The 11281-nt window shown below is 47.7% G+C and overlaps 1 protein-coding gene and 1 long non-coding RNA gene across 2 annotated transcripts in view; one reads left to right on the forward strand and one right to left on the reverse strand.

The window, feature by feature from the left end:
* OGFOD1 (2-oxoglutarate and iron dependent oxygenase domain containing 1) overlaps positions 1 to 7003 on the forward strand; it is a 7807-nt gene extending 804 nt beyond the window's left edge. The window contains exons 2-12 of the mRNA XM_026034330.1: positions 70 to 129; positions 197 to 297; positions 869 to 985; positions 1453 to 1544; positions 1805 to 1933; positions 2708 to 2821; positions 3284 to 3363; positions 3503 to 3798; positions 5251 to 5373; positions 6211 to 6269; positions 6655 to 7003. Of these exons, the coding sequence (XP_025890115.1) occupies positions 70 to 129; positions 197 to 297; positions 869 to 985; positions 1453 to 1544; positions 1805 to 1933; positions 2708 to 2821; positions 3284 to 3363; positions 3503 to 3798; positions 5251 to 5373; positions 6211 to 6269; positions 6655 to 6816 (1333 nt within the window). The 3' untranslated portion in view covers positions 6817 to 7003. The remainder of the gene's footprint in view (positions 1 to 69; positions 130 to 196; positions 298 to 868; positions 986 to 1452; positions 1545 to 1804; positions 1934 to 2707; positions 2822 to 3283; positions 3364 to 3502; positions 3799 to 5250; positions 5374 to 6210; positions 6270 to 6654) is intronic.
* LOC112943251 lies at positions 4019 to 5066 on the reverse strand. Its single transcript, XR_003248538.1, has 2 exons — positions 4810 to 5066; positions 4019 to 4233 (listed from the first exon to the last, which is right to left on the reverse strand). It is a non-coding gene; the product is annotated as an uncharacterized LOC112943251 (long non-coding RNA).
* Positions 7004 to 11281: the final 4278 nt, after the last annotated feature.

The raw sequence follows: 11281 nt of genomic DNA on the forward strand, positions 1-11281 counted from the left end.
GGGCGCGCGCCGGGCCGCGCGCGGGGCCCGGCCCGGCCCCCCGTAACCCCCGCGCCGCCTTGTCTTGCATGGGCCGCCGCAGTCCGAGGAGCTGCGCGGGAGGCCGGAGCCGCACGTGGCGGCGCTGAGGTGGGCGCGGCGCTCGCGGGGCGCCGAGTTGTGTCGCCGCGGTGCCGCTCACGGGGCCCGGCCCCAGGCGGGCCCTGTGCCAGGAGCTGCGCGCGTGGCTCGCGGCCGTGACCCGCATCCCGCTGGAGCCGGACATCGACCTGTCCTGCGCGCGCTACGAGTACACGGGTGAGCGGGAGCGACGCGCGGGGCGGCCCTGCCCGCGCCTTCCCGGGGGGGCAGGACAGAGACCCCCGTGCCAGAGCAGAATCCCTTCCCCGGCCCTAGGAGGGTCCCACACATCACACAAATAACCTTTTTTTGCACCTGAAACTAACTTCTGCTGATTCCGCTTTTCCTAACTCTCTTTGCACAACCCGTTCCTGGTCCGGCCTTCCTGTTCCTGCCCCCTATGCAGCCCTGCAACAAACCTCCTCAAAGGGCAGGCGTGCATTTAAGAACAGGAGTTTGACCAGCTGCTAAGTGTAGGGATGTCTCCCTCCTGCCCCAGCGACAGCAAGAGAGGGAGCTTTAACAAGGGGCATAACAATAATGATAATTATTATTAAATAAAGTTACCTCTCAGGGTTGGCGATGCAGGCATATAAAAAATGCAGTTCTTAAGGAGGGCAGGTTTCTTCCTGGTATGTCCTTGCAGGGAGCTAAAAGCAGGAATAACTAATTATTGAAATAAAGCAGAGTCACACCCGTGGACCTTCACAGGGAACACCCTCATGCAGTAAAACTTGTGCATTTGCAGACGTCCTGCTGTGCCACGATGAYGAGCTGGAAGGTCGGAGAATTGCCTTCATCCTGTACCTGGTGCCGCCGTGGGAGGAGAGCGACGGAGGAACCCTGGACTTGTATAGCACAGATGGTGAGAGCCCCCTGCTCAGACCCACGGGTGGAGAAGATGAAATGCCCTTTGCAAGCCGCCCCTCAGGTGTCCATGGAAGATCTTCTCAGTCCGGGGATGCTGAGGCATTGGTAGAATTTGTGTCTTTGAGAGAGACGGGCTGTAGCAGACTGTGCTAATRGATGACAGCTGAGAAAAAGGAGAAGCTAATAAAGAGTGGGGGGAAATAAGCCACTTTTAGCAGGGGACAGAAGTGGGGACAGGGTAGAAACAATGCCAGTAACTGTGCTGGGAACGCTCAAGTGAAGGAGATAACTTTCCTTTCCAACAAGAGACATCCACCGATACCTCATCAGTCCCATGCTCTAAGCTCCATCCTTTACAGCCAGTGTCTAAACAGTAAAAAGTCATAAAGTCAGAGTGAAACAGCAGCTGCTGGCGAGCACTAGGTCAGGTCTTAACCAGAACACGTTTTCTTCCCCCTTCAGAACATTTTCAGCCAAAGGAAATTGTCAAGTCATTGGTGCCTTCGTGGAACACGCTGGCTTTCTTTGAAGTGTCTCCAGTCTCCTTCCACCAGGCAAGGACCTGCATTTGGGTTGTTTTTAAAACCTCACTCCTGTGGAACTTCGTTTTGTCAGCCAGTCATAAGGGGGGTGCCTCACTCATCACATGTGAATTGCTCAGTTTAGCCCAATTTAGATCAGAGCGCACAATTTGATGAAATAGACTCTGTAGACYGGGTCAGTCCCTTGTTACGGGTCTGCATGGTGCCCGTTACAGCTGGTCCTTGTGTGTTTTGTAGTCCAAACAGTAGCCTGCCCTTCTGCTTTGTTGCAGGTGTCAGAAGTTCTCTCTGAGGAGAAGTGCCGCTTGTCCGTGAGCGGCTGGTTTCACGGCCCATCCATAGAGAGACCTCCCCGGTACATYGAAGCGCCTTTGCCAAGGAGTCCACACATCCCTTACGATGTGAGTAGCAAGGCTAGATCTGCTTACCTGCATTCCCATGGCCCTGGAATGCTTACTTGAGATACATTCATGCCTGGGGACACTTCAGTCTTCGACTTGTTCCGTGTTCCTTTCCATTTCCTGTCCACAGATTTGTAGCTGGTTACCTTTCTGGATGTTATAAATGATTTGGGGACCCAGGATAAAAAGATACTGGCTGAAAGCAGACTCTCTAAGAAGTAGTTGATAAAGAGAATCCACTGGGGATTTTACCTTTCACTTTGTAGCACAAGACAGGCTAGCTCTGAGAACGTTGTTTTACTCAGCTTTAAGAGAAGGCTAAAAATTGTTGTCTCAACAACATAATGGGAGTGAATAGTGAAGCTGAAGGCCAACTCTTTGTGGGGATGTACCGTGGTAGGACAAGAAGGAGTGGGGATAAATTGCAGTGTGGGAAATTCCAGAGAAATTGTGCGATCTTCATCCTTAAAGATGTTCAAAACAACAGGACAAGGCCTTGAGCGACCCGGAGCCTGGATCAAGTTGGGCCTGCTTTGAGCAGCAGGTTGGACCGGCTCCAGAATAAGCTTCCAACTTATTCTGTGATTCTCTGTCCACTTCTATACCTGCAGTAGGAGAGGCAGCAAAGACTCTTACCACAATTTTAAAAAAAGAAAGGAAAGGGTGGGAGAGAAGGGTTAGGAAAGGAACACAGGCCTTTGGCCAGTTAGTTGAGGAAGTGGGGAATCCTTTTTACATTTGCAAATGCAGCATTCAGACCTATTTCCTTTCCAGCAAGAAATCTTGTATGAGTGGATCAATCTGGTTTATCTGGACATGGAGTCCCAAGCTCAAATCCAGGAAGAGTTTGAGGAGCGCTCAGAAATTCTCCTGAAGGATTTTCTTAAGGTAAGTCCAGTGGTTCAATCTGATGCAGCCTGTCAGAACAGGTCACAGGACTAGTATGTGCCATGTGTCACACAGCCTGGCAGATAAGCATCTTGCAAACTTTGCTTCAACAGTCTTCTTTCTTACAAGATACAAACCAGAGAGATGGAAACACTTCCTGCTTCCCAGCACTGAGATGACCAGAGCATCCTCCCTTGTCAGGGTCATCCCTCAGTGAAACAARGAGCATTATCACACAGCAGACAATCAAGTAGCACTTGATAAGTGCCTTTAGTCACAGGCATTAGAAAGACATGATGCTCAGCCGAGGGCCCTCAACTGAGCAATCCTGAAGAGCCTCCTGCAAGCTAGGAGAGAACTGCTGTGCCTCATCCGAGCTAGGGAGCACCTGCTCCCAACACACCTGGGAGGACCTGGGAGCTAACTGTTAAGGCTTCTGCCCTATATGTTTCTCTGTCCCAGAAAGAGAAATTCCAACTATTGTGCGAAGCTCTGGAGAAAGATGAAATCCAGTGGAGTAGCCGAGGGCCCCCCAATAAGAGGTAAGGATGCTGAGTGACAGCATCTCACTCCTGTTGATCAGGCCAAGCAGGAAGTGCCACGAGGCTGCACTGGCTGATACTGTCCCCACGGGAATGTCCTTGTTAGCCCTCTGCTGCTGATTCCTCAGCTGTCTTTCAGATTGTATGAGACTGCAGAGGAAGACAGTCTGCCTGACACCCTGAAGAACTTCCTGCAGTTGTTACGCTCTGAGGCCTTGTTTCTGCTGCTTTCTAACTTCACYGGCCTAAAGCTGCACTTCCTGGCTCCCTCTGATGAGGATGAAGATGCAGGGGAAGGACAAGCCGCAGACACTGCTGGACMCAGCGCTCCCAAACCGCAGCAGGAAGAGGCTGGACAGCAGGCTGGCAGCAGCGCCCATCACCAAGAGCAGCCCGACAACATCCCTGACACGCAGGAGGGCGAGACGCAGACCGGTAGGTAGGGCAGCAGCTGCGTTGCAAGGATGTGAGCAAAATCCAGGCATTAAAGGATGCCAGCATCCTTTACAGGAGTACAGCAGTAGAACTGACAGCAACTTTTCCTGGAACTAGCTTTTTACCTTATGCTGCAGCTATCTTGTAGAGGAACCAGCACCAACATGAGATTCAAGRCACAGCAGTCACCCCCCAAAAGTGATTAATGACTAAGCGACTGACTAGACTAATGCCTAATCAAATATATCATGTTGTAGGAGCATTTGGGACATACCTTGTCGACCTGAAGTCTCATATAAGGGCAGGATTGGAGGTGTGGGACTTCTAGATGAGTTGATGCTTTTTCTTCTTAATCTAGTTACCCAATAATGTTTTGTCAGTGGTTATGTGGTTTCTACGTCCACATGCTCCTGTGTCACATAAATGACAATTCTCCTATGAAAGACCAAAGCAAATAGAATAAAGTTAGCAGATCAGGAAATGATTTTAGAATTAGCAAACTGAGGCCTAAAACTAGGGTTTAACCCTAGCCCTTTGGAAAACACTGACACCCTAAATAAATAATCACGTAGGCATCAGCAGTGACATATCACTACGACAGATTAATTTTGGATTCATACAGTGGTATTTAATGCAGTTTTTTGGAGTTTAAGGGTAGAATTCTTGAAAATGCTCATCTCCCACTCAGTGGACACTGGAAGAAAGGATAATTAAGAACAGCGCAGTACTGAAAATCCCACCTGTGATTCTTGCCTRTGACAAAGGCTTTGTTTTTCTGATTTGCACTGCCAGTTGTTTTGCTGCTTCCATTTGCCATCTTCCCTTTGTACGATTTTCACCAAATCTTTCATGTTCTAACTGTTTCGAAGGGCTGCTACTGACCTGCATATGAGGCCATAGTTTGGCACTGCCTAAACTGAAAAATGCTGTACCCATATGGAAAGAACTGTTTCCCTAAAGCCTCATGTACCTCTAAATTCCCTAATTTGAAGAATTACTTTTATTACTTACCTAATAGAAGCTGAGAGCCATACCCTTCTCTGGAAGCCTCTGGCAGTTTCAGTGTTCTTTCAGAGCCACTAAGTTTCCTGGCTTTTGAAGTTCAGAGGTCTGCCATAAATCCTCATGAGGATCTGCTACCAATTTGGCGGGGGAACACAGGATGAACTGGCTTAATCCAAGGCCCATCATAGCTTGGACCTCTCAAAGACCAGACCTCAGCTCCCCTCACATCCGTCACGCAAAGGACAGAGTCACCTCTAGAAACGCTAACAAAGGATCTGTCTGGGGTTTTACTTCTTCCCTTCACACGTTGCTGGCTCCAGCAAACACATCTTTCTGTGAAGAAACAGTACAGGAACTTACACCTGCTGCCCTGAGCCTGGCAGGAGTCACCTGCAGGGCTACTTCATTGTTTTCCCTGGCTGTTGAGATGTTTGTTGTCCCTCATAGGCTCAGGTGCCCCGGTGTGCGCAGGGGAGCTGAGACGCTGGACCCATGGGCACTATACTCTAGCCCACGACACCCAAACAACAGAATTTGCTCTGGACCTGCTCTTTTTCTGTGGGTGTGAAGGTAAGTGGGCTAAAGAGAAAGGGGTTGCACACTCCTCAACAAGGTCTGCTTTACAGAACAATTTTYGAGTTCTCCACAGTGCTGAAATAGCCGAAGTGTCCCTGCTTTTGCTCTATAGAAAGGCTCGTTAGATTTTACSTAAGCCCTCTCTTTTACCTAAGTACCACATGTTCCAGAAAAAGATTTGTGATTTGGCCCCTGGTGTCCATAGTTTCCTGCAGCTTCGATGCTGCTTCCTCATTACTTTCCCTGCTCGAGCCAGGACGTGATACATTGCAGGTCTTCTTGGGGCAGAGGGAAGGTGCCAGTCTCCAAGAGGTTTCTCCTCCTCACTACACAGTGGCTCAAGGAATGCTCTGTTTTGCCTCATTTCTCTTCAGAATTATCACTGCTTCCGATTCAAAAAGCCCAGGCTATTCAATAGTGACTTTAGGCACGTCCAGGCATTTTAGGTTGATGGTAGGTTTGTACAGTGGAAAACAAAAAAGCACTGCTGGACCAGTGGGAAGCAGGATGCATGGCTTAAACCACCTGGAACACACCTCATATCATAGTTAGCAAAAGCTATTACACATCCACTAAAGCAAAGCTGCTCTGCATATGGCGAATGGGAAGCCACGTGGTCCTAAATGGCCWATTTGTGGTAAATGACAAATCCTGGATATTTAGTTCAAATTGCTTCTGGATGGAAGAAAAAAAAATAGAAGCCTGGCAGGAGTTAAATATTAGTAGTCCTGCAGCCAGCACTTGTAGAGAGTTGGCCAGAAATACTGCATCTCCRGGAGGGCAGTCTGGACAGTGCTGAATTTTCTAAAAACCTTTCTCTTTTATTTTAAGACTGGGATCCAGAATATGGTGGCTTTACATCCTACATTGCTAAAGGTGAAGATGAAGAGGTAAGGAGCTGAGTTCCAAGTTGTAAGCTATATAAAATCAGTTGTTGGGTAGGGGAGACATGATGCTTTTTTTCTTTTATGTTAACCATCKCAAAGATGCCAATTACTGCACCAGAGCCCTCAGCCTAATCCAAAGCTTCCTGCCCAAACTGCAGGTTTTAGATGTAGCTCTGGATTCAGCTGTTTATTGCAAAACTTAAAACTTGCAGCTTAATGTTGCGGGGTAAGGGGTATTAATAAGAAAATGGTGTCACTGCTCATTTTCTGATATAAGACTTTTATTCCAATTAGCTTTTGAAAGTCTGTTCGGTCCCTTTTCTCCTAGGAAAGGTATCAAAGGCTTTTTGGGAAACTAATTTCTTACCTTCATTACTGTGTCTTCTAGCTGTTGACTGTGAATCCAGAGAACAACTGCTTGGCCTTGGTTTATAGAGACAAAGAAACGATGAAGTTTGTGAAATACATCAATCACCGCAGCTTGGCACGTCTGAAAAAGGACCCAAAGAGAGCAGGATTTTGGGACTTCTCTTTTGTATATTATGAATGATGATGCAGAACGTCACCATCTTCACACAGAAAAGTCATAGTGCTGGTAGTACTGAGTATTCGATGGGTTCCTAGCCAAAAGTTCAGCTGGGGCTCATCTAAGCAGGTGAACTTGCCTGTTGCTAACTCACAGTAATACTGTATATGAGCTATGTCTTATGGAGTGTAGTCCAAGTGGCTTTTTTTTTTTTTTTTTAAATAAATCAGCTATACAAACAGAAATCCACTTGCCTTCTGAGTGCTGTAGCTTGGAGAGAAGGTCCCTGCTAAGGCAGCTCTATCAGCCTCCCAGCTGTTCWCACAGAAATGTCAGACAAGTCTCTCATCTGTCAGGATGAAAATTATAACTGCGCCTGGCCCCAAGGTTGTGACTGCTTTTTAAGAAAAAGAAACACAGCAGGTCAGTAAAACACTTCAAAAGATGGTTGAAGCCAGTTTTGTTACAAAATGCCTTGGAGACATTTCTGGGACAGCATTCCCTTTTGTAGTGGCAAAAATAAAGGAGATGCCATGGGAAATGGAAAGTTTTTCCAGTTGTACAGGTGCTGGAAGTGGGAAGGAAGAAAAYGAGGCTATAAAGCTGCTTACGTTGGGGCTTACCCTTGTAACATAACAAAGTCCTTGTCATTGTTAAGTGCTTTGCATGTAGACTCAAATACAGCCCTTCCTCCCAAGAATTTCCAGACTAAATAGCAAGTGAGAGAAGAACCTGCRCCTGTCTCTCCTTGCACAGATACTTGGAGGGTCTGTCGCCTCACACAAGTGAAAGGGTTGTGACTGATGCCAGACACAGGAGGCTGGGCTGGCAGTAAGAGGTGGCCTCCCCCGTCCTTGACTTGCCATCTGCATGTAGTACGAAGCTTAATGACAGCATCATTGCCTTCCAGTCTTGTCCTGGGATCTGCCAGGGACTGCCAATGCTTCTGTCATTGGAGACGGGATGCTCAGATCTTTCCAGGGAGCAGGTATCCMACTCCTGTGGTAAACACGATGGAGTTGGTAGCTAATGCCACCAGAAGTGGTGACCYTGGCACAACAGCCTCCTGCTCCCACACACTGCTATGGCCAGCAGGCCATGTGGACCCACGCTCATTGCGAGCAGGACTTTGTCCACACTGTCACCTCTGAGGTTTCTATCAGCAGCCCGCTAAGAGGTGCTGTTGCAGAACACATGGCAACTGCTTCTCAAGGAGGCACCTGCTTGGGCTGCAGAACACAGGTGCTCTGAGCTCATTCATTACCTGCCCAAAACTTTTTTGCACCTGGCAGAACACAATGRCACAAGTGCATTTGCAGATGATCCAGGCCACATAAAACAGGCCATGGGGGAGAAGTGTTTCACTTCTCACTAGCAGGCARGGAGAAAGCTAGAAAAGAGGTCTGAGCTGTGAGATCCATGAGATTTTCTCCCTGTTCTGACACATTCCCCTAAACCAGCTTCTCTGTGTAATGCAGAGACTTCCTTGTTCCATTTTAATGTCCCTCTGCTATTCTTTTAAGCTGCCTGAAAGGATGAAGAGGTGGAACCAGCAACAAATCCTGCTGCAAGCACAGGACTCTCCTCTGTGAGGTGCTGATTTAGGCTCATTTCCAAGGCACTCTGCTACCTTCCTGGGCAGCCACTGTGCTCGGGGAAAAGAGACCTTATGCTGAGCTGCTCCAGGAGAAAGAGGCAAYGGTAGCTTCCCAAGTTTGGTAAGAAATGAGGCAAAGCTGTTTGAGCAGTTTCAAACGATGGTTAGAGATACCACAGCTCTTGGCAGCAGAGTTAAGTAGGCGATTTTGGCAGTAAAACTGATTAACAAAAGGAAATTACATATTCTGCACCGGCAGCTAAAGACCATGTCTGGTAGGTCTTAGAAAAGCCTTCCAAAAGATTGGGAGGAAGCTGCGCTTCTTGAAACTAGCTGTTTTTCTGGCCATAAATAACACGCTAGAGGGCATGCCAGCCTCTGCTCGAGCAAGCCGGTATCTGCCTGATCACACGCAGAAACACCCTTATGCCTCGGGGGATTCAGATGAAGTAACTCTGGAAATTAGATCGGCATTAGCATGGAGAGATCTAAAAATCAACCCCCTTGCTCTCCCACACTTCCTGCTGGGCACAGAAAGCAGGTTAAGCACAGAAGCGACTCCAGGCAGCCCCACACATTCAACTGCACTGGGGGTACACAGAAAAGAAGGTGTTCAGTGAAATACATCTGGCATTAACTTATTTTTGAGGGGGGAAAGGGAGTGTCTAATTTATACTGCCTATAATTTGAGCCCTACATGTAGATGCTACCCTTGGATACAAATCTACAGTTAAAATGAGGCTTTGCTGCTCATAAAGCACTCTGTGAGCACWAGGGATAGAATCATGAGTACCAAATGCATACAGACCCACAAAAAGAATGATGATTTAGGTGAAAAAAAATAAAACAAGGATCAAGAAAAGCAAGTGAATCATACAGAGTGGAGTATGAGCAAGAGAGGACAGAAGCTCTGTAACAGGCAGCAGAGCCAAGTGCATAAGTTGATCGGATCAACTAAATGAGGATACCCGTTTCCCACTGCATGACTCCACAGAAACAAGGCAGGATTTGACAGTGGACCAGCAGCCGAGTTGCTCATGTTCTTGGCAGCACAACAAATTTRTGAGGATTTAGTGGTTCCAGTTTGCCAAGAAACCAAAACCAGAAGCAATTCAAAACAGAGCAAGATAAAAGCTGCAGACCAGACTGGAAGCTCTGCGCTCACGTACGCACAGCAAAGAACTTYTGACTTTTCATCAGCTATTTAGCCAATTAAAGATGAATTAAGATGAGCAACAATCTGTGGGACTTAGAGAAACAGGGGCTAAAAATCAGATAAGCTGCTGTCAGTTCTAATCACTTCTATTAAAAAAAAGGATTGAAATTTGGACATGGAAATATGACTGTTGCAGAAATCCGACTTTGGAGGACACAGACCCCGCAGCGTCTTTCCACTTCCTCCGTTGGCAGAGGGACAGTCCGCGCAAGCTCTGCTGCCTCCCGGCCAAGCCTCATTTCCAGGCAATTCACTGTAAACAATTCCCCTCCAATACACAAAAATGAGCTTATTAGGTGATAGTAGTTGGCTGCATCTTATCAGTGGCCACTAGTCACCACTGGTTTCCTGGTRCCAGCTCACCCGGGCCCAGGGCTCACATCACCTCACGGCCGAGCGCCAGCCGAGGGCTGCTGTTTTTCCTGTGGGCAAATGCAAACCCAGTTGCATCACTTCAGCCTATGGGATGTTATACTTGATAAAGGCAAGAGTTGTTTTCAGAGGAAAAACAGAGACAATTTTTGTCAGGGCCTTAGCCAGGGGGAAATCRGCCACACCGGAGGTCTGGACTGTGACTGAAAATGCCACAGTGCTGCAGAGACAGAGGCTGCCAAGAGCAAACAGACACGGACTGCAAGTGCTTGACACGCAGCTCGGGAAACCGGGATGTTGGGAACGCTGCCTTCTGATCAGAGCCATTCTCTTATCATTGACTGGACTATAAACCGTAACATTATGCAAGCATTAGGATTCTGAACMTAGAGGAACAAGAGGAGGCTGGAACAGTGGGAACAAGTACAGGAGGTGGAAGAAAGCCCAAGCCTTTTCCCAGGAGACTGTTCTGTAATCAAGTCTTAAAAGTTTGCTTGCTTAGAACAGCATGGGTGGCTCAACGCCCTTCTTCAACAAGARGCTGGATTTGACTAACAACCAGGTTCTTAAAAGGATTCAAATCAGGTACCACTGCAGATCTGAACTGACCGAGATCCATGCATTTGCCCRCAACATGGAAGGGGCTGGAGCAGTGGCCGTTTGGGAGTTTAAAACACACTGCAAGAATTAAGCTACCCACCGAGATGGTCACATGCTCACTGGTTTCCCTSTAATGAATAAAGGGCTGCTGGATTTAATTGAGTATTAATGAAGAGAGCAGCTGGTTCCTGGAGGCTAACACACCTGACAGTCCTGAGACATSTAAGAACCTAGTTCCACACAAATGAACAGCAGTCCCCTCCCAGCCTGTGTGGCAAACACCAATTCAGAGAGCAGCAGAGGAAGGAWGAATACAGCACGGAGTAGGAGGCAGGAACACAGGCACCCAACCTTCATCCCGTTGMGGATATTTTTAGCTTCTAGTAGAAATCTGCTTTGGCAAAGGCTCTAAAATATCTATCRATCTAAGATATAGCCTTACTGTAGTATTTTAATTGAATGCTAAGAGATCCCACAACTAATAAACACTTCTGTGCGTGGGCCAAGAGATTTTTTTTCTCAATACATTGTCCTTTGATCCCTCTAAACACTGCTAGCACTTCATGAGTATGCATGAAGCTTGGGCGTGTAGCTTGTTTTCTCAGCCCTGAAATGCACTCTTACCTTGCCCACCTTGGTGTCTGCAGCTTGAGCCAGCAGCGGTAACAGAACAAGTAACTGGAAGCAAAACATCCTGCAATAAG

Source organism: Nothoprocta perdicaria, unplaced genomic scaffold (genome assembly GCF_003342845.1).
Source record: "Nothoprocta perdicaria isolate Ctin4 unplaced genomic scaffold, notPer1 scaffold_143, whole genome shotgun sequence".
In the NCBI taxonomy this organism is placed as follows: Eukaryota; Metazoa; Chordata; class Aves; order Tinamiformes; family Tinamidae; genus Nothoprocta; species Nothoprocta perdicaria.